We start from the raw sequence: 22,878 nt of genomic DNA, 5'->3' as shown, positions 1-22,878 counted from the left end.
TGATTCTCCCCTCGCATCGGTTCTGTATCAGATAATGAGCCCATGCACAAACTTTCTCTATTATTGGCGCCCGATAGGTAGGCTATTAGATTTAGTCGAAATCCTACCAACGCATAAAGGTTCCGATTCGAGCGAGAGCCCAAACAGGGGAGGCGAGAACATCTTGATCAAAAGCTCCACTATTCTGAATAGTGAGAAAGACTTTTTCAAATTTGATCAAATCGATCGATAATTTTTAATATCTTAGGTGGGCCAACCGACCGACCGAGTTGGGTTGGGCGTCCATATCACAGAACCTTTCTCTAGCCAAGAATCCCATTATTGATCGAATCGAGGCGGATCCAATTCATTGGCAACTGAAAAATCTACCGTTTGCACACTCAGAACAACCTATAAAAGAGGAAGAGTCACTAAGATAAGATCTAGGTAAGCAAGCAAGAAGGAAAGGCTAGAAAAGGCAGGGGCTCTCCATCTCTAGGAAGATTATGTCCAGGATCTGGTAATCTAAAGCCTTGCTTCTTCTGGTCGGCTCGTATTAGCATGTGCTTTATTACAGGTAGTCATTCCCCCGTTCCTTTAGTCTTTTCAACAGTACTTGAATCTTAAGTCGTGGTCATGTCTCGCCCCCCGCTATAGTGACCGGTTCCATGTTTTCCCCGAATTTCATCAGTTCCAGTCTCAAGTACATGTTCATCCATCTTCATTCCAAAGGCGAGCATATCCATTGAGTGACTGTAACTGTTATCGTTTACAGTCAATAGTTCTTAACCAACCCTTTCTCTTAGATCTTGATAAAGCTTGAAGATAGAATAGGGAGTAAGGGGGACCTTCGCTTCATTAGAAATTGGACCCGGAAAGAACCTTCTGGTTTTGATCTAATACAACAAAGCATGCACTATTAGTGATTCCAATTATTTCATTCTTTGTTCTTTTTCGTTTATCGAATAAAATTTGCTATTCTTACTTGTTACTGGACACGACCCAAATAGGCCTCACTCACTGGTATCTGAGCAATTCTTCATGTTGCTTTTAGTAACTCCCTTCTTGTATCAGCAAACCATCACCCATTAATACAACACCAACATTAGTTGATTCCAAATGAAGAGCAATGTCTATTGTACCCTCTTCAAATTCTACTAATTCACCCGCCATTACTTCATCAAGACCATGAATACGAGCAATGCCATCACCTACTTGAAGTACGGTACCGGTATTCACAATCTTTACTTCTCTATTATATTGCTCAATACGTTCACGAATAATATTACTAATTGCGTCGGCTTGAATGGTTACCATGAGTATTTCTTAATTCTAAAAATAAATAAAAAATAATGCCTAAAGTAGAAGGACTAATTTGTTATTTCTTTCATCGCCCCTAATATGCCAATATTGGCACCGATAGTACGTAAATGTAACTCGTTGTTTAAACAAATATTAAGGTTGAACCTAATAAGGACCAAATAAAGGATAAAAATAAGGACCAAATAAAGGATAAAATTCATAATAATGGTCTTTTTTATCTTCCGATTGATTCAAATTTGGAAATAAATTACAAAAATGTATTTTTTGATTGGATGAAAATGAATGAAAAAATCTTAATCTTAAATTGCCTCCTATCGAATCCGAAAGTTTTTTTCTTTCCAAAGTTTGTGAGACTTTATCATAAATATAAAGAGAAACCTTGGTTTATTCCAATCAAATTACTTCTTTTTAATTTGAATATCAATTCCAATTTTAGTGAAAATCAAAATATCAACGGAAAGCAAGAAGAAGATTTGAAACTGCTCCCAACAGTCTTTCTTCGGAATTCTACTGAACGGGTCGATCCTCCCCCCCCCCCCCCAGTTTGTTTTAGCAACTTATCCTAAGGTCTCCTCGCCAAGAGCTCCCCGGTGACGATAGAGGAAGCAACTCGCCTGCTGTGGCGGGGCGGCTTTTTTCTTTCACAATAAGACCTGGACGATTATCCATACCCTCGGTAGCATACGTTGTTGAATCGAAATAAGGAATTTCACTCTTTGATAATTTTGTCATCATCCAATTGTTTTCGAATAGGCCCATTCAACGATGTAAAATCTCCCAATGTGATAAAAGAATCAATCAAGGCCTTTCAGGGATTGGGCGTTTCCCCCCAAGCTAGACGCTTCACCTACCAGGCCCCAGATAGAATGTGTTTTCCTAGCCCTAGTCTTACTAAGAGGTTGAATTGCTCTATAGGATAGTAGGCGAATGAATCGCATTAGTGCGATTTGGCTCGCTGAATCACCCAACGAACAAATAACCTCCTTACTTTCTTAAAAAAAAAAAAAAAAAAAAAAAAAGCAGACCCGCGCAAATCGCGTCTTCGATCTTGCATATAAATAAATGAAAAAAAATCTTTATTTATTTATCAACCAGGTCAACTGAAGCCAGCATCACCACTACGAAAATTCAATTTCCTTAGTCCGTTTTCTGTGAAACAAAGCCAAGCCTTTTCCGCCTTCCATCCTGCGTTTCCCTGCTTGAGAGCCCTTGGGACTGTAACTGATTGGTTGCTTGTTGTGACAGCCAAGGTCTGAACATTGTCCCACTTCCCTCATCGGGTTCCTTTATGTTCATCATGGGGTTGTTGGGATAAAGGTGGGTTTGAGACACGCGAGTACTCTTGATGCGAAAGGATATGGATCTAGAAGCCGAGATCAAAGCGTTAGTTCAAGATAAGAGCCCTTATGGACCAAGGCTTCTAAAGTTGCCGGAGGGTCCATCATCAAGAATGGCCTAAGATGGTCAGAAGCATTCCTAACAATGTTAGCCACAAATCCCAAACCGAATATGATATACCAATACCAGTACTTCAGTATCGGACTCTTGAAGATCCCTAACTAGTCATGTTTTATGCTCTGTAACTCAGCCAATATTTATCCAATTAAGCAGATTCTTGAACGTAATTTGTAGATAACAAAAAATATGCTCGAAAAAAATTAACTCTTCGAGCTCATATGAAAAAGTTATTAAGGTTGGTATATGGTAAAAAAACAATTACAAAGGCTAGAACAACCCCTAACATCCCATGTTTGAGGCTCTGTAACTCAATCAATAATTAATTAATTAAGTTGGTTCTTGAACTTAACTTGTAGCCAAGACATTAAAGAATATGCAATAAAGAAAATTAGCTCATTTTGAATTCGTACAAAAAGGTTATGAGAGTCAGTCAAAAACAATTAAAAAACCGAAACAACCTCACCCATCCCACATTTGAGGAATTGAGTTAATACTTATCCAATTAAAGTTGATTCTTGACTCTGACTTGTAGTCAAGACCAAGAAAAATATATTGAATATATAATTAGTACATTCAAAATTCGTGCGAAAAATTTATGAGGATCAAAACTGGTACTGACACCTAGTACCGAATTTTCCCTAACTGATGGTACTGGAACCGAAAGTACCAAGATACGGTTTTGACGATTTGAAAGAACTGAATAGCAAACCAATTTACCCTATATGTTACCGGTTGGTTCAATATCAATGGCATTTTACTTGCCCTTAGGTTCATCTCCTCTATTAACATGATTAGTTATATCATTATAAGAAATATGAGATAGATCTCAATTTCGCTATCATTCCTAATAGCATATCAATATCAATTATAACGGGAAGATATCAACATTACATTTCATAACCTTTCACCAATTTGCAACTCTTTAAGAGACACAACATGATATACACATGTGTAGTCACATTTGTTTTCCCTTTCTATAATACACTACAAAACTAGAGAAATCCATAGCGTATAACAGTATTATTGACAAAATTTATCATTCAAACGGGTCTCATATAAAAGAAGATACCTTCCTAAAACAACAAAAAAAACCATCAACAATACGAATGACGAGTCTTTCAAAGGTTAATAACAAAATTGGTTATATTCAAATTAACAAAAAATTGATAATTTATTACTTCATCAATTAATCAACCAACATTCTTGATTTTATATGTTTATAATTAGCATATCGATGTAAGAATAAATAACTACCCTTTTATAGTTATCAAATGAAGATAATTGTATTGACAACTACCTTCGTAAATGTTACGGGAATATTATTGGAGATGTTGGAAATGGTTGAATTAAAGTCAAGACCCTTGTCGAGTCAAGATTCAAGAATGATAATCAAATAATCACCACGCCATCTCTCTCTCTCTCTCTAGGATGATTCAGAGATGGCACAAGAAGAAAACCCAACTTCCACTCATAGCACTAGTCTGCTTCCTGTTCGTGTTCTGTACCATTTTCTTTAACGAGCGCCGATTTCAAGAAATCCACCGTAAAGAAAATCGGAAAGGAGATGACATTGGTACTCGTAATGATGTTAAGCAGGCGTTTTTATCCAAACCCACACCCTCTTCCCTGAACAGCAGTCGCCTGAAAGTTCCTCCAGGTCTGTATGTGTATCACCTGTTTGATTATATGTCTCAAAGAGACACTTTACTTGTTTAGTTCACTAGGGTTCATATTTCGACTTCATAAATACCTTGTTCTTGCGATTTAGCTTCATGGGTCACTAATCACTTTAATTCGATATCTTCTTAGTGTGATTTCAACTTCAACTTCACCTTCACATGAGTTCTGTTTAATTTCAAGAAAAAAAAATGATCATTCCATTTAACTTCCACACTTCATAACCGACGCCATATCTGAGATTCAAAGCTGTAAGAACATCCATTTGAATTTAACTGTCAATCATACGAAATCCATAACATTTGGAGATCTAAAACGGCAATTCGATCCACTTGGGCCTGTTACTCAGAGTTTTCTATTACGATTAAACACAAGTAATTGTATCCTAATTTCATTTATCTTTTTAATAACAAATTAACAATGTCCTTCAAATACAAAGCAATCTTCGCTACTAAAATCACAGAGATTTTTAGAGTACAATATCCTAACAAGATATCTTAATCCAGTGGCTTTGGATAGATTCAGTAGCTGCAAGTCTACAGTAAACTACAGTGGGCAGAAAGCCAGATGGGATATCAATTTGATTCAATCTGATAAACATGAAAAAGAAAAGAAGGATTCATGCGATTTGTTTAAAGGCAAATGGGTATTTGATAACACTTCATATCCTCTTTATAAAGAGTCTGAATGCCCATACATGTCTGATCAATTGGCTTGTCACAAACATGGAAGGCCTGATTTGGAGTATCAGTACTGGAGATGGCAACCTCATGGCTGCAATTTGAAGAGGTAATTTGTTTTCAAGAAAAGGGTATATAAGTAATTTATTTACATGAAATTGAATTTCTTGAACTTATTTTCATGAATTTTAGATGGAATGCAACTGAGATGTGGGAAAAGTTAAGAGACAAAAGATTGATGTTTGTAGGGGATTCACTAAACAGAGGCCAATGGATATCAATGTTATGTCTTTTAGAGTCTGTAATCCCTCCAGAAAAAAAGTCAATTACCCCAAATGCCCCTCTTACCATCTTCCGAGCAGAGGTATATTCTTTCCTTTTTTGGTTAAATCCGTAATTCTAATTTTGGCTAAAGAAATGAAAGATTGAATTTTTCAAGTTTCAATTTTGTATGATTTGTTTTGTCATTTTGTGTATAGGAGTATAATGCCACAGTGGAATTTCAGTGGGCCCCACTTATAGTGGAGTCAAACTCGGATGATCCGGTCAACCATCGATTGGATGAGAGAATAATGCGTCCAGATTCAGTTCTTAGACACGCATCTGAATGGGAGCATGTTGATATATTGATCTTTAATTCATATTTGTGGTGGAGACAAGGCTCAGTGAAATTGTTGTGAGTGAATCTCCATTTTTTTTATTAAAATACAAGAAATAGCAACGTACTTTTATTTATTTGTATAATGTTTTGATAGAAAATTTAAAAAATAGTATGCTATAATAACACATAAGTAGATTAAAGTATGTTGCTATTTATTGCATTTAATCATTATTTTTTCAAAATCTATCGAATCATAGCAATTGTGGGATGATATTGCTAGGATCCTATAATAAACAAAACAATAAAAGTACATTACTATTTCTCACATTTAATATGCCGTTTTTTTTAATCATGTAGATGGAGTAACGAAGAAAACAGAGTTTGTGAAGAAGCAGAAGGGTTAGAAGCAATGGAATTGGCCATGGAAGCATGGGCTAATTGGATAAAATCTAACATTGATCCATTCAAGAAAAAAGTCTTTTTTGTTACCATGTCCCCTACTCATCTCTGGTAAGCGGTAACATTGTTTTTTTACAATAAGATAATACCCTCTGTCATCTCTGGTAAGCGGTAACATTGTTTTTTTACAATAAGATAATACCCTCTGTCAGACACTGTCTGTGTCTGTCAAACAACAGACAGAGAGAACACAATAAGATTACAGTAAAATAATACGATGCTATAGTACCAAAGCATTGAAAGTACGTTGTTATTTATTGCATTGAACCGTTTTGGAATTGATAGGAGTCGGGAATGGGAATCGGGAACCGAAGGGAATTGTTACGGTGAAAAATCTCCAATTACAGACGAAGGGTATTGGGGAAGTGGTTCTGATTTAGCGACAATGAGGATGGTGGATAATGTTGTAAATAAGTTGAAGTCGAGGGTTAGTATTATAAATATTACTCAGATGTCGGAATACAGAAAAGACGGCCACCCATCAATTTATCGGAAATTTTGGGAGAGTAGAAGTGCGGCGGAATTGGCGAATCCGATGAGTTATTCCGATTGCATTCATTGGTGCTTGCCAGGTGTACCGGATGTTTGGAATGAATTATTATTCCATTTTCTATAAATAGAAAGTTAATTGGACTTTTTTCTTTTTTTGAATGTTTTGTATTTTTATGGTGTTGTGGGTTTTTGGTGAAAACAAGGTTTTGAATTTGCATATTGAAGGTGAATAGAAAGTGCATTTTTTACTCTCTTTGTTGTATATTGTAGTTTGGTAAATGAGAGGGAAATTAAATCTTTAAAAATAAGTATAAGATCAACTTACTACCACCATTTCTTTCCCTTTTCTCAATCCCAGATATATATTACTTTTTGGTAGTGATGTAGAGATATGATTTTTATCATTGAATATGTTTTTATTTCAATCGCATTAAAATTTCGTAAAAATATATACTTTAAATTTTGTTATGAGTTCAATACTTGCTAAAAGATTGCAACTTTCGTCCTTAAATTTGTTTTTCATTCGAACTCTATTTTTTATTTCATTTTGCTGCATCCATCGTATTGCTTTGACAAAATTTCACAAATGGTCCTAATGATTTTCAAGTTTTCTTAATACAGTCTTTATGATTTTTTTTTTTTGCATGGAAGGTCCTTTTGGAGCATGCACGTAAACAATCCTTATGGCTAATACCGTTAGTTTTTCTGTTAAATCTAACATGAAAATATTATATTGCCCCTCTACTACTACCATCGTCTGTTACCGTCATTACTATCCGCTTACTTTCACCACCGTCCACCAACACAATTGAATCGCCTCCATCTCTGTCTCTACCGTTCAACACCACCTTCTCCAGATCTGGAAATCGACATTCAAAGAACCTTCTCCATCTTCACCTCTACCCTAGGTCTCACTGCTCCCCCTCTTTGGTTGTTTTCAACGAACTGAAACCAATGAAGAATAGGGGTTGAGATGGTGATGGTTTGAGTGTTGCAATGGTGATGATTAAGTCTAAACAGAGGATTTTTTTCCGACACCAAATTCGTCGTATTTTGTTCGCAATCTCATCATCATCACCGGACAACACTGTTTCACCTTCACCCCCACTAATTATTATCATCTTGCGCATCCACCTATGATGTCGATTCAGAAGATAGAAGGAGTTGCAATCGATCTTGAGAGAATTAGACCAGTGATTCAGCTTAAAATAAGAAGGGGCTGCGATTTTTTGGTGGGTGTTCTTGTTGATAAATCTCAAATCGTTATCAAGAATTTACTCAATAATCGTTGATTTCTAATTTCTTCCTCCAACTCACATCATAATCTTTCATCCTCTCATTCCATACCATAATTTATGGGCAGAAGGGGCACATAGGTACTAGTTTCCTTTTGCTTAATTTTGATTTGTGCATTGATTTTGATTCAATTCTTAATTTGGGATTACATGATTCTTCTTTATGAGTATGTAAATAACGGGAACTTAAATCAATGGATTTGTGGCTACATGGGCAATGGATTCTCGTCGGAAACCTACCGATGTAATTTTGATATTAATGTCATGGATAGTAGTACAAGATATAATTAATTTGGAGGTATTGGTGGTTAATGGCAGTGGTGGTGGCGATGGTATTTGATGTCGGAGGTGGTATTGGTGTTTCATGTCGGAGGTGGCAGTAGACAGACGTTGGTGGTGGCAGTAGGCAGATGGTGGTGATGGCAGTAGGTGGGCGGTGGTGGTGGGTTGGTGGTAGTCGGTGATGGTGGTTGTGAATGTTGAGAGATGGAGAGGGGGAAAGGTATAGGAAATAAGGGTATTTTTGCCATTTCATAACCATTTAACAAAATTTGTTAACAAAGTTAATCACAATGGCCATTAGTGTGCTAAATTTTGTCGAAAGGGACCACTTGAGTGCAAGGTTTGCTCCAAAAAACTATCCATGCAAAAAAGATTTTATAAAGACTATATTAAGGAAAATTTGAAAAACATTTTGACCATTTGTGAAATTGTATCTTGCTTTTATATGACCTAGACATGGATTTGGATAGGATTCAAATGACAATAGGACGAAAATTCAGATAACGATTCAAAGTGAATTTTTATAATTTATTTTTATGTTTTAGTTTGCTTTTATAATTATTACTAGTTGTGAAACTCGTGTACTATACAAGTTTATTTAAAAAAAGTTAAATATGAATGCCTAAACATTTAGTAGTTTGAATTTATAAGGAAAGTAAGAAAAATATTTAATTATTGAAATTGAAGTGCTTATTTTTTTAAAATTTAAAAAAATAATTTAAATAAATAAACAAATGAAATAATTAGGGTTTAATTTAGAAACTTTTAAATTACAAAGAAAGTTGCATTAATCAAATTGATGTACATTTATTATTATATTTATTATAATTATTACATGTAAGTATTATGTTAAATTTAATAAAATAGAAAAAAAAAATCATAAAATGACATGTGGATAAAACTTAATTTAAAATAAGGCAAATTGCAAAAAAAAAATCACTATATTACCACAAAAAATCTATTTTGACACTGAGTTATTATTTTCGTAATTATGTCACTATATTACATTTTTTTACAATATCAACCAAATGACCGTTCTTCCAATTTTCCCAAATTTCAATAAAGTAACTAAATTTTACCAAAATTTCAATTTTGACATCGATATAAATTTGCAAAAAAAATCACTATATTACCACAAAACTTGGATTTTGACATCGAGTTTTTTTTTTCAATTATGTTATTATATATCTAATTTTGTTTGCAACGCCAACCAATTAACCAGTTCAGGAGATGTTATTATGGTTTAGAAGCTCAATTTAGAAGTTCGATTTGTACAAAAAATAAATAAAGGTCGGTCAAATGGTTCAAAACTCACTTACAAATCAGTAAAAAGGGTATAGTCACCCTTTCAGGAGATGCTATTGTTGTTTAGAAGCCCGATTTGTACAAAAATTAAATGAAGACCCCTATAAGGTCGATTTAATGGTTCAAACGCACTAAGGATCTCTTGAATCGACATTGTAGGAGTCTTCATTTACTTATTGTACAAATCGAGCTTCTAAACCACAATAGCATCTCTTGAAAGGGCGAGCACGCCATTTTCACTGACTTTTAAATGAGTTTGAACCACGAGATTTACCTTTAGATGTCATTTGTGAAGAAATACTTCGACAAGAACTACACATTAAACATTATAATAAAAAGTTTCACCTAAAAGGGTGCGTACGCCCTTTTCGCTGACTTTTAAGTGACCTTGAACCACATGATCTACCTAAAAAGATATGTGAAATTGGGTTCGATGCAAACCCTATATTTAAAAGGCTTTAGATGAGGAGTTGCTTGATTTTTTTGCTCACTAGAAACCTCTCAATTGACTATTTATTTTAGACTATTTTTTTAATAAAAACCCAACAATTCATTTATTTGTTGTACAAATAAATCGACCTTGTAGGGGTATTCATTTATTTGTTGTATAAATCGACATTGTATGGGATCTTAGATCGACCTTGTAGGGGTCTTCATTTACTTATTGTACAAATCGAGCTTCTAAACACAATAACATCTCCTGAAAGGATGACCATGCCATTTTCGCTCATTTGTAAGTGAGTTTAAACCACTGGATCGATCTTCATTTATGTGTTGCATAAATTAAGCTTTTAAATCAAACTTCTAAACCATAATAACATCTCCTCAATCGGTCAATTGGTTGACAGTGCAAAAAAAATTGTAAATGTAATGACATAATTGAGAAAAAAACTCGGTTTAAAATAAAAATTGTGGTAATATAGTGACTTTCTTGCAATTTGAAACTCAGTGTCAAAATCGAAATTTTGTTAAACTTAGCGACTTAATTACAATTCAGGAAAAGTGGTTACCGAGAGAACATGGACAACCAGTCATTTGGTTGATATTGCAACAACATTGTAAATATAGTGACATAATTGCGAAAAAATAACATGGTGTCAAAATCAAAATTCCGTGATAATATAATGACTTTCTTGCAATTTGTCCTTTAAAATAACCACAAAATGACATATGACAAGATAAATGAAAGTGTGATATGTGACAAAAAAAATATTTATTTACTAGAATAACTATTATTATTATTATTATTATTATTATTATTATTATGTAGTTTTGACTATTTTAATTTAAATTAATGTTAAAAAATCACTTTTATTAATTTTAATATTATTTAAGTCGGTTATATTTCTTATAAATTCATTTAAAAATATAGAAAACAATGGAAATCGATGGAATACGATTTCCTAGGTGAAGGAGAATAAAGAAGAAATGAGATTGTGCTTATTGAATATATACCGCTTCTAATTTGATCTTTTTTTTTGAACGGCGAGCAATATCATTAGCATGAAACAAAAAGACTTAAGCAAGAAGCTTAAGCCAAATACAAAGAGTCAAACCGGGTATAAGAAATCGGGTATAAGAGAACATTCATAATAAGAGAAGTACACCAAATCGACCAATCAAGATAACCTAACTTGGATCTAAATTTAATTCAATTAAATATGCTAATGCAAATATCACCCGCCAAAAGCATCGAAGTTCGCCAAACGTTCCTGCAAACAATATCATTACATGCTTTCCAAATGACCCATAAGGTGGAATAAGTGATCGCCACCTTAAGCTTTTGAATTTTTTTTTGTCAGTAGCCTTAGAATTAAACATCTCCAGAAGATCCTCGCACGAATAAGGAGGATTCTTGATAACCGCAACCCACCCCACAAGCCAACCAATGGCGGATCCAGAAAGAAAAGTCAGGGGTTGCATAATTTTTTAGGGTTGCACTATTAGAAAAAAAATCTCATTTCTGAAGGTAGTTCCCGTCACAAAATCACCAATAAACTGATGATTTACACAAAATTCACAATTATCAGACTTTGTGATGGATTGCTAACGGATTCGTGACGGATTTGTGACGGATTTCCAACGTATTTATGACGAATTTTCACTAAATTTACATTTGACGGGAAATTTTGAGGGGTAGCCCGTGCTACCCCATGCTACAACGTAAATCCGCCCCTGAAGCCAACTCCATAAAACCTTCACGACATCACAGTTGAATAAGACATGATCTAGAGTCTCGATGCTAATCTAATAGAAAGGGTATAAGGAGGAATGAACATTAATACCAGAGTTCAAAAGGTTTTGAAAGAGAGGGATCTTGTTTTTAAATAATCTCCAAACAAAACATTTAATATTTAAAGGGACCAAATTCAACCACTTGAAAGAATTCTACTCAACACTATCATGTTTATCAATCAAGGCACAAAGCGCTTTAACAGAAAAATAACCAGCATCATCACCATTCCAAACGTCACATGTCCGTTCCACCAACAAACGGAAAGTTGTCAAGCAAAACAATTAAATCTGAAAATTGGACAGCCTCCCTACCTCTCCTAAGCTGCCTGAACCAGCTCCAAATCTATCTTGAACCAACATCATTCTCATTGTTGCATTTATCTAAAATAAAACAATTTTTGTTCGTCTCTAAAGCATACAAATTTGGAAACAAGTCTTTCAAAAGAATATCTCCACACCAAACATCTTTCCAGCCACTACCATCTCCAACAACTCTCTTAAAAAACTCAGTCTTAAACTCTAATATTTATTTCTAATATTGAAATTCTCTCTTAGATATTACTTTTATTAAATTATTTAATTTTGTTAATACAGAAAACACCTACATGAGCAACCGTCGCCGCAGTAGGTCAACTCAAAAAAATATTGGTCAATTGTTTCTCGAGGCCAAATTCCAACAATCCTATTAGGCTACCAGCCTACTACTACAGTCTACAACGACAGCATATTGTTGACCACTGTAGGACTTGGTTTGTTAAATGATAAAAATAATAATAATAATAATAATAATTACTTATTTATTTTTGTTTAAAAGAAAAATATGTTTTGAAAATGTTGGATCAAGTTTTCTGGGGAAAAAGAAATATAAAACTATTTTCATTCCACCATCAAACAAGCTTTAGTTGCATCCATTAGTAACAGAGTATGAATTGAATTCGTATAATGCATTAACACTTAAAAAATACGAAATTTCTATTCTTTTTCTGAATTGCAGATCACTTAATTAACAACATCAATATTCTTTAAAACACCATGCAAAACCCTAGTTTCTAACTAGCTAGCCAACGTGAGAGAAAGTGTGACATTGAAATCATCATGGTCTTTCTGAGGATGCATCTTCGATCTTGATTCCATATAAGTATCCATCTTGTCATCACAAGTGCAATAACCACCATCCTCATCATGCAACACCTTCTTGATCAAACACCATATATAAACATGAAATTATAATTAATTAATCTCGAGTTAATAACATATAAAAAGAAACGAGATCCAAGAAACTAAAAGAATAAATAAAGAAACACAGTACCTTCTTATAAATCGTCCCATCTTCTTCAACATGCCAACCAGCTTCTTCACAAACTGCTTTCAGTAAATCAATGGTGTCAGCGTTCTTTGAGAGTTGATAGTTTCCAAAAGTCCGCAGCCCAGAAAAGATTTTCCGAGCAACATTTCGCCGGTTTCTCTCCCTTTCACGGTTCTTCAGCCTCTCCCTGTCGGAGGGAAACCGGTATCTGGTGATGACACGGCCGTCTTTGGTGGTCCGCTGAACCACCCATGGTCCTTTTCCCGACTTGATGCACCCTTTCACCACCCTTTTCTCCGCCGTCTTCTGATGATCTCCACCCATTTTTGGCATCTTCTATCGGCTGTTTTCGTATTTATAGTAACTTGAAGAACAACATGAGACAAAAAGAACATCTGAAAAGGAAGAAGAGAACACTGAAGATGCATGATTTTATTCCTTGTAGTACAAGATTTTATTCCATTATCCTTAGCATGTGTTTGATTAGCCATGAATTGGGTAATAATGCTTTACTTGCATGTACTTTGCGGCTTGAGTGTTGTACTTTGGTTTGAGCTTCATTATTTTGCATTTGGAAAAAGATGAAACCCTGATAATGTTCTCTTTTGGCAGCCTTTTTGGTCGTAACTATATTAATTTTGTTTTTTATTTTAGTCATATTCTTTTATGTAAAAACAACATTAGCTTTCTGTTTGTTTTAAAGACAAACATACCTTATTACCATTGTATAAGTTAATTGTGTTAGTGGTAGTTATATTAAAATTTTCTTCAATTTTAAGGATGGTTTTTCAACAATATTCATTAGCTAATTTAGGGACAATCGACTCAAATAATCAAATTACTTGCAATGTCTTGTTATATCCTACATGAAATTTGAACATTTTAAAGTAAAAAACAAAAGCCTCACATAACTAATTTCAAGATTTAAATTTATGGAAAAGTACACAAAAGCCGCTATAGTTTACCTTACTTTTACCTTTCACTACCCCCTTTCCAACGTTGACCATGTTACATGAAATACACCCTTTTTGACGGTTGCTATGATGTTGATGTAGCTTTGATTATGTTAAATTGCTTGTGTTATGTGCATAACATAACTATAAAGAGCATTAAAGGGATATCATCACTCCATAAAGAACACCTTACTATTGATGGTCAATAGGATCTACTAATAACTAATGCTGATTCAAATGATATTTTAGAAAATATAGATGGAAATTGGAACACTCGTGAAAATATAGTTACACAATCGCAATATACATTTACACCCACATGAATATTATCAAACACTTGCGATAAAAACACCCATGTGATAGTCTGCACCATTACAAACTTGTTGCTTTACACTTACAAACGTGTTCATGATTCACGTTGATGACTAATGAGTGTCATCTTAACACTACTTTAGTTTTAGTAATGGAAATGGTAACGTATTCTAAAGCTACAACAACTTTAAATTTACTATGTTATACAAAAGGCTAAAACCTACTCACAAATATATTCTTAAAGCATTTATAATTGTTAAATGTACTAAAATCAAAAGATTGTTGATTACTTATTTGCAATGGGAGCAAATTGTCAACCGATAATCCATATGTTTAAAAAATAGGTTGATCTTTCTGTGTGAAAGAGACAAAATACATAGAAAATGAAAGTTGTATGGAAAATATAAAGATCCAATATATGGTAATTTTAATGAATATCCACAAAAAAAAAAAAAAAAAAAAAAAAAAAAAAAAACGCTTACGTAGCAAAAAGAAATACATAGTTGAGTGGCTTCTTAGTTAACATAGAAATTGAGCGGAGATATTTCAATGGAAGTCCTTTACATTGTAGCCGTTAAAATTAGTTGATAACAAATTCTGTATCTGGTTTCCGGTTGCTCTTCCCCTTCTAAGATTCTGTAAATTATGAGCAGCATCTGTCTCTTTCACCACAATCATCTTCTTATTCGTTCACGAAATTTTCAACATGATAATCGCTGTTTCAGAGTTCAATCATTCACACAAATCCCTGACTGTTCAATTCGATTTCGAAACCTACCCAAATCATCATCCAGGCAAAACCCTAGCACCTCATCCCCAGAACGCCCGCTAGAAAAACCCGGATTTATATCCCAAATTGATTCAAATGATGACGACGAGAACTTGGATGAAGTCGCACCTTCTTCACCTTCCAGTTCGACTTCATCCAAGCCATTCGCATCGTTGATTCAAAGTTTTAGGTAATATTTCTTCACATTTGTCTAACTTGTACAATCGATTTTAAATATCCGAGAATTCTAGTTGCAGTTTTAAACGAGTTGATTTAGGCAGTATCAAGTATGTGTGATTTAGTTGTGTTGATCTGTTTTGGAGTGCAGAGAGAAGCTTAAGTTAGATGAACTTGGAATGGAGATCATGTCGATTGCATTGCCAGCTGCATTAGCTCTTGCTGCTGATCCAATTACTTCACTCGTTGATACTGCATTTGTTGGTCATTTAGGTAAAAACTAAAAACTCATTCTCATTACAACGCATCTTATTAAGTTTCTTCAATTTACAATGTTTTCTCCAAAAAAATCATACAATTCTCATATAAGCATCTGATGCATCTACTTACTCCTTCTTTTAGGCTCTACTGAATTGGCTGCTGTTGGTGTTTCCATATCAATATTTAACCTGGTAGCAAAGTTGTTTAATATTCCCCTACTCAATATCACAACCTCATTTGTTGCTGAAGAACAAGCAGTATTAGTCAAGGGTGATGATGATGATGATGTTTCCACTTCTCTCAGCCATGGTAATTCCAATTTCTGTATCCATAACTACTTGTTTCTTACTCTTACATAACCTAATGAATGTTCTTTTTTCTTTCTTTTTTCTTTTTTTGTTTAGATAGCATGGGTGGAAGTAAGAAGAAGTTTCTGCCATCTGTTTCAACTTCTTTAGCCTTAGCTGCTGCTTTTGGGATTGGGGAAACCATAGCACTTTTCTTTGGGTCTGGATCACTATTGAACACCATGGGTATACCTGTTGTACGTCTTTTACAACTATTCATACACTTATTGAAACATATCTACACCAAATCTTGTTTACATTGTAACTGATAAAGGGTATATTTGGTAATCTTTTATTTCAGGATTCACCAATGAGAATACCAGCACAACAGTTTACTTCCATTAGAGCATTTGGAGCTCCAGCAATTGTATTAGCCTTAGCTGCTCAAGGAACTTTTCGTGGCTTTAAGGATACTAAAACTCCTCTATATGCTATTGGCAAGTATTACATCTTTTTTCCAAATTACATTTTCATTTACATATTAACATTATAATTACATTATTACAGCTGCTGGAAATTTGGTAAATGCCATATTGGATCCAATTTTCATTTTCTTTTCTGGACTTGGAATTAGTGGAGCTGCAATCGCAACGGTAATTTCTGAGTATGTATCCTTTTTTTTCACTTTCTTTTAACTTTCATTACATAATCCTTGAAAAAAAAATTCACATTGTTGAAATCTTGAACAGATATCTGATTGCATTCATCCTACTTTGGAAACTAAATCAAGAAGTACAACTTGTTACTCCAAATGTAGATGGAGATAAAATTGCTCGATATTTAAAATCTGGTATCAAGTCAAAAAAATAATAACTTTTCCATTTTCCATATATATATATATATATATATATATATATATATATATATATATAGCTTAATGGATTAAGTGATTTCTTAGGGGGGCTTTTAATGTGGAGGAGTTTTGCTGTTCTTGTAACTATGACTTTATCTACATCAATAGCTGCAAGAGAAGGTTCTATTCCCATGGCTGCTTATCAGATCTGTTTAGAAGTTTGGTTGGCTCTTTCTTTGCTTACTGATGCTTTAGCACTTGCAGGACAGGTAACCTTAAAAACTAACCTAGTACAACTGTACAAGGTTGCTGTTGTTCTATTTTGTCCTGTAGTTGTCTGATTATATTGTTTTATAGGCAATTCTTGCAAGTAGTTATTCACAAAAGAACTATGGTGAAGCACGTAGAGTAATAGACAGAGTTCTTAAGGTTAAGAATATATATTATTCTTTTTTGGTTTTTAATTTAACTTACAAAAATTATATTGCTAATAAAATAATCTAAATTTTTGTTTTTTGATTAGATTGGATTAATATCTGGAGGTAGTTTGGCTTTTGTGTTGTTCTTAGGGTTTGGACAATTATCTTCTTTATTTACCACAGATTTACAAGTTCTAAATATTGCAAGATCTGGTACTTTGGTAAGAAACTTATTTTATAATTATTTTTATATTCAAGGACCTTTTAGTAATTTTGGTTTCATTAAAAAAATTATAATGTAGTTTGTAGCTGTATCTCAACCGATGAATGCTATAGCATTTGTTCTTGATGGGCTATACTATGGAGTTTTGGATTTTGGATATGCTTCATATTCCATGGTGTGTTTTCTATTTTTATACAATTATCTAAAACCTCTTTTTTGTATTTAAAAAAAAAAAGATTTTTATTTGGGTGTTTGATGTATAATTTGAAGGTGGTGATTGGATTAGGAACTTGTTTGTTCTTTCTTCTTGTTGTTCCTCAATTTGGTCTTTATGGAGTTTGGACAGGATTGTTTTTATTTATGACATTGCGTGTAGTGGCTGGAATATTGAGGTAATAATAGTTTTGACATTTTATTAATTATTAAAAAAAAATAAAAGATTCAATTATTTTTATTTGATGTGTGTTACTTGTTAGGTTAGGAACAAAGAAAGGACCATGGAAACTTGTTTACTCTGAAACCAATAAAGATCAAGATCAAGATAATCGATGATGATGATGAGTTAGTTATGTTGAAAAATCTTTATATGAAGAGAGAGAGAAAAGTATGTTGACATTTGCAATAATCATATGAAGGAAATTTGAGCATACAATTGGGGTTTTTAGATACAAAAAATGTATTTGAAGCGACCTTTCAAGAACACAAGTTGAGAACACAAAGGGGGGACCTTTAAAGAACACAAAAGTTAAAGAATATAAGCCCGAATGGATCGATAAACGAAAGTATACATCTAAAAACGATTTTTAGGTAACCATGGATAACAAGAGGGAAGAAAGTATGTTAACTCAAAATGAAACTCCTTTTGTTACATGTATATATATTGTACAGTTTTCATATGTAATAATTGTTGATTATCGTATTTGTTACGTTATTTATTCCAAAAGCATCGTTATATCTAGTTTGATTATTTGCATCATATTCTCTAGATTCACTTCTTCAATTGTGACGATTTTTATCAATGACTAAACCATTGGTTCTAACACAACAGTGTGATGAGGGCTGCTGCATTTGATACATAGGACATGACATGAGAGAATATGATTGGGCTAAATTGGATGAGAGTAGAGAATCTTTTTTGGCCTATTTTTTATAATAAGGATGAGTATGACATACACATCTTTTGCACACATGAAAGATGAAGAGTGGGTGATTGTCTCACCTTTTTGGGTGCAACACATAATTGTACTTTTTGTCTCATTGATATCTGTGTAAATCCAACACAAATCAAACATAATACAATCAGATCTATCATGACTAACGATATTAGTTTTCACACGACCATGGTCCTTGAGACAATGAGACTAGACAAGCGTTTTTAGAGCCGTTTCTGACAATAAAGATGAGGAAGGCTTTTCAATCTTTTGCACAAAAAAGAAATTGAAAGAAAATCTCTATCAAAATTGTTATTTAGGTCTTGAAGTTAATATCATAAATTGACAACAAACTATTCAAAGGTAAGTTACTATTACAATTGTTCAATATATGACATTAACCTTTCAATATATAAGTTTATTATGGAATTTTTTTTGAGCAATTGTAATAGTAACTTACCTTTGAATAGTTTGTTGTCAATTTATGATATTAACTTCAAGACCTAAATAACAATTTTGATAGAGATTTTCATTCAATTTCTCTTTTGTGCAAAATAACAATATCAATTTCTCTTTTGATATTGAGAGTTTATGAGGACTATGAATGAAATTTTCCCTATTTAAATTGTTCAAAAGAGACCCTTGAGCACTACAAAAATTATTCACAACCGCTGCCACCATAACCCATATCTTTGGATTTATGTGCAAGAAACAAATAAATTAATTACACGGTTAATTATATATAAACACATAAAGATTAATAACACATCAAATAAATATTATTTATATGTGATAAATGTTATTATTAATTAATCAATATAAATAAATAAATAAAATATCTATTTTTATATATTATCTAATCAATGATGAATAAAAAATTATTTATTATTGGTTATAGAATATTGACTAATTAATTAATTCTAGTTATTAATTATGAGCTTGGGTTATTGACTAAGTTAATAGTATGATGAAAAAAAACATTAAAGTGATATATAAGGAAATTCAAGGAGAGTTGTTCAACGTTTTTTAACAATGTCTCTGCATCAAAATCATCAAGAAATCAACTAAAATGTATTTTCTTGAAACCCCTATGGTTGATTGTTGGTTAGTTTATTAGATTCAAGTGGATCTATCTTTTGGGAATTCGATTTTATAATGTGAATTTTGATTGCTGATGTATGTGTTAACGTATTTTGTTTAACAATGTTTTTTGAACAATTCAAATGGTTTCTTACTCATTCATAACTTTAACCTTTCAATTTACTAAACCAACTATAAAATGTACATGCACTAGTAGTAACTTTCCTTCTCATAACATTTTTATAGTTTGGGTGTTGTATTTTTGAAAAGTTTAAATAGTTCATTGTGTTAAACTACCATCACATTGCCAATAACAAGATTCAAGAAAGCCAAAAGATGCTTAAAAAGTTGCAATTTGAAACCAACAAAAGGAAACAATTTCCCTCCAAAAATACAAAATAACATCCAATCTCCGACTCTTTTGAGACATTGAATAGATTCAAATTCAATTCAAATCACAAAGAAAACTTGTTAGTGGTTTATAAATAAATACAATCCATAATAACTTACTTATACACATCATGAATCCCACGTTTTTCTTTTTCCCCAAAGCAACCAAATCCACAGCAGCTGCTTCATAACTAAAATTTTACAAAACCAGCTTCTGGTTTCAAGTTTCAACTTCACTTCCCATAACCCTAAACAAAAAATAATAATTAAATACATTAACAAATAAATGAAACTATGTTGATATTTCTTACATTTATCCTTAAAAAAATATTTAAAGTACAATGAGAGAAACTTAAACTATAACAAAAGAAAGATTGTCTAAAGTCTGAACATCAATGATTAAAAGCAAATTTGAAAAAAAGCTTAACTGTTTCATTTCTTCCTATTATAACGCTATACTTTGATAAAACTCAATGTTATCCAATTATAAAGCAATTTTACTACAAAGATTTCAATTTTTCCCCAATTTATGCAACAATGTTGTTTGGTTTATAAAACTGACACAATTATGCAATCACGTTTCAACCAATTAAACAGATTACTGATAAGTGATAATATTGCATCTTTTGGCCATAAAATGAAACATCTTAACCTATTTTGTATAAAAAAAAAAGTTTATTGCATCAATTGGGAAAAAAAAGTGAAATGTTATTGCATCTAATCAGAAATAGATTCCATTTCCAAATGAATCAAGGATTTGTAACTGAAAGGTTTACCTCAAGGAGCAAAAACAACACATGATGATCTTCAAGCATCATTCAAATCCTGCAACTTTATACCTCAACTTCATATTATGGTTTTCCTGTAAATATTTCAACAAAAATCATTGATAAGACATAAAAATTGTTAATTTTAAATGCTTATAGGTTATAACAATTGGAGACATAAACTAACCTGTTCAAGAACCCTAGCAGACGATTGTTCAACAAGCTTAGCTAATCCATTCAACTTCTTAAGCATTGAATTATACAGCTCTTCCAATTCAGCAGTATAATTAGATGCCTGTAAACCCATTAGATTTTTCAATCTTTCGATTTTCAACCCTTGGTCACATAATTTTTCGAACTTTTCATTCTCCTTTTTACCCAAATCTTCAACCATAGACTCGCAATTTAATCCCTTCACCTCAAATGGCAGATCGGGAAATGGGGATTTGGGTGTGAAATCACTGTAATGACCCCGGAAAGCTGGACCCAAATTCACCACGTCTAGGGTTTTGGGGTCGAAGGAATCGGTTGATGATTGGAACTGGAAAGCTTTGTATTCGTGAGTGTGGATTAATTGGTCATGGAACGGCGTCGTTAGGAGGAAGAAGATGCAAGGGGGGAAAGTATGAGATTTGGGGGAGTTTTGGACTTGGGAGGAGAACTGGGTATTGGATGCGAGAGCAGAGGTGACGGAGCTTTCTCTCATGGATGGCCGGAGGTTAGTTTTACGGCGGCCAGAAAACCATCCGATGAGGCGATCGTCGGAGGATGAGGAAGTGGAGAGAAGGTTGTTGAGCGTTGGTGTGTCGAGGTAGCCGGATGAGGAGTAGAATGTGGATGTAGAGGTGAAGGAGTAGAATGAGGTGACGGTGGCGATGAGAGTTGATTGATCGGAGGTGGTGGCAGTGGCGGAAGCGGAAGAATCGTCGGAGAGAGTTAAAGGGGTTATGTGAGTTACACGGCCGAAGAGTAGACCATCGACATCGCCGACGGAGGAGGAAACACGCTGGATCAAGGAAGCAAGGGTTGTGCCGGAGATTTGAATCTTCTGTACGGAGATGTCGTCCATGGCGGAAGGTTTTGACTATGTGGGTGTCTGCGAAAGGGAGGTAGACATGGAATATCAAGGTTAGTTTTTCTAAGATTGACATGTTTTACCCATAAGGTATCGAATTTATGCAACTATAATCCCCTTGTTTTCTAAATATATACTTTCAGTCCTCATTTAATTTCTTGTTTGTAAGTCATTAATATGGGCTATTTATCGGAGTCTTTTTTTTAGAAATGTTTTATTATTTTGATAATTTTTTATAAAGTCAAATTTTTTTTTGAATAGACTAGTCTTGATTATTTAATTTACACGGTATTTCTTGTTAAAATAAAAATAAATATTTTTTCATTAATTTGAGCAAAATATTAAATAATTAGAACTTTTCTGTTTAAAAAATAGAATTTTATAAATTTTATATAAAAATTTCCAAAATAATGAAACATTTCCACATAAAATGTATTTATCCGGTTTGGCCATTGTAAAAAAAAGACCATTCTTGGTTTATTTGTGTTAAAGACATTTGTTTAAGGTTGACTCGTGTACAAAAATATTATTAATACATACCGTTGATCTAGTCTGATAATATTATAACCTACTTTTTATCTGATTTAGTCATTTTGAATCTTCGATGTGGTCAAATCGGTGTGAGCTACAAATGATATTTCTTATCAATATTTTGGTTTATAAAGGAATTCTACACTTTATTGTTTGGATTATAAAATTCTCTAATGGAATAGAAATATTAAAGGAAATCAATTAAAACGTGATTGAATAGAATGCTATATGTTCAAATCATATGTTTGTTTTTGGAAATGGAACTTCCGTAACGATAGTTTTGCGTCATTTTTCGCATACCGACTAATCTTTCACTGCAAACATAAGGTTATGCATCATGTCTTTGAGTCACTGCAGACGAACTTTCATTACCATATAGGATGAGTAGTGTAAGGTTTTGAACATGGGTCAATATGATTATCCAAATGGTTATTTGTTTGACATGTAATGAATAAAATCACAATTTAAATCTCATGTTTGATTTGTAAATTTCTTTTTAAAAACCAATGTAAATAACGACAAGTATTTAAATAACCAT

At 33.2% G+C, this 22,878-nt stretch overlaps 4 protein-coding genes across 5 annotated transcripts; 2 read left to right on the top strand and 2 right to left on the bottom strand.

The window, feature by feature from the left end:
* Window positions 1-4,087: 4,087 nt before the first annotated feature.
* Window positions 4,088-6,917, top strand: LOC145133861 (protein trichome birefringence-like 35). The gene is made up of 6 exons (XM_079068818.1): window positions 4,088-4,417; window positions 4,944-5,226; window positions 5,310-5,481; window positions 5,597-5,793; window positions 6,076-6,228; window positions 6,463-6,917. The coding sequence occupies exons 1-6, from the start codon at window positions 4,189-4,191 to the stop codon at window positions 6,791-6,793; spliced, it is 1,365 nt and encodes a 454-aa protein (XP_078924944.1). The 5' UTR covers window positions 4,088-4,188; the 3' UTR covers window positions 6,794-6,917.
* A 5,888-nt stretch (window positions 6,918-12,805) lies between these two features.
* LOC145131112 (uncharacterized) lies at window positions 12,806-13,416 on the bottom strand. The gene is made up of 2 exons (XM_079065845.1): window positions 13,096-13,416; window positions 12,806-12,977 (listed from the first exon to the last, which is right to left on the bottom strand). Exons 1-2 carry the CDS (start codon window positions 13,414-13,416, stop codon window positions 12,840-12,842), a joined length of 459 nt encoding a protein of 152 aa, XP_078921971.1. The 3' UTR covers window positions 12,806-12,839.
* Window positions 13,417-14,895: 1,479 nt separating this feature from the next.
* Window positions 14,896-18,322, top strand: LOC145128965 (MATE efflux family protein). Of its 2 annotated transcripts, none has more exons than XM_079063729.1 (13): window positions 14,896-15,316; window positions 15,455-15,576; window positions 15,706-15,873; window positions 15,969-16,108; window positions 16,213-16,348; window positions 16,419-16,515; window positions 16,601-16,701; window positions 16,810-16,973; window positions 17,062-17,133; window positions 17,228-17,344; window positions 17,426-17,521; window positions 17,617-17,738; window positions 17,828-18,322. In XM_079063729.1, the coding sequence occupies exons 1-13, from the start codon at window positions 15,003-15,005 to the stop codon at window positions 17,862-17,864; spliced, it is 1,686 nt and encodes a 561-aa protein (XP_078919855.1). In that variant the 5' UTR covers window positions 14,896-15,002; the 3' UTR covers window positions 17,865-18,322. The 2 variants fall into 2 exon arrangements, with proteins under 2 accessions (XP_078919855.1, XP_078919854.1); XM_079063728.1 differs by having other exon boundaries at window positions 17,823-18,322.
* Window positions 18,323-19,914: 1,592 nt separating this feature from the next.
* LOC145128966 (BRISC complex subunit Abro1-like protein) lies at window positions 19,915-21,843 on the bottom strand. The gene is made up of 3 exons (XM_079063730.1): window positions 20,922-21,843; window positions 20,744-20,829; window positions 19,915-20,215 (listed from the first exon to the last, which is right to left on the bottom strand). Exons 1-2 carry the CDS (start codon window positions 21,801-21,803, stop codon window positions 20,782-20,784), a joined length of 930 nt encoding a protein of 309 aa, XP_078919856.1. The 5' UTR covers window positions 21,804-21,843; the 3' UTR covers window positions 19,915-20,215; window positions 20,744-20,781.
* Between the last annotated feature and the right edge of the window lie 1,035 nt (window positions 21,844-22,878).

This window comes from Lactuca virosa, chromosome 8, assembly GCF_052849685.1.
Source record: "Lactuca virosa cultivar CGN04683 chromosome 8, Lactuca_virosa_CGN04683_v6, whole genome shotgun sequence".
In the NCBI taxonomy this organism is placed as follows: domain Eukaryota; kingdom Viridiplantae; phylum Streptophyta; class Magnoliopsida; order Asterales; family Asteraceae; genus Lactuca; species Lactuca virosa.
Note: the sequence above shows the minus strand (reverse complement) of the source record. Positions and strands in the feature narration are given on the sequence as shown.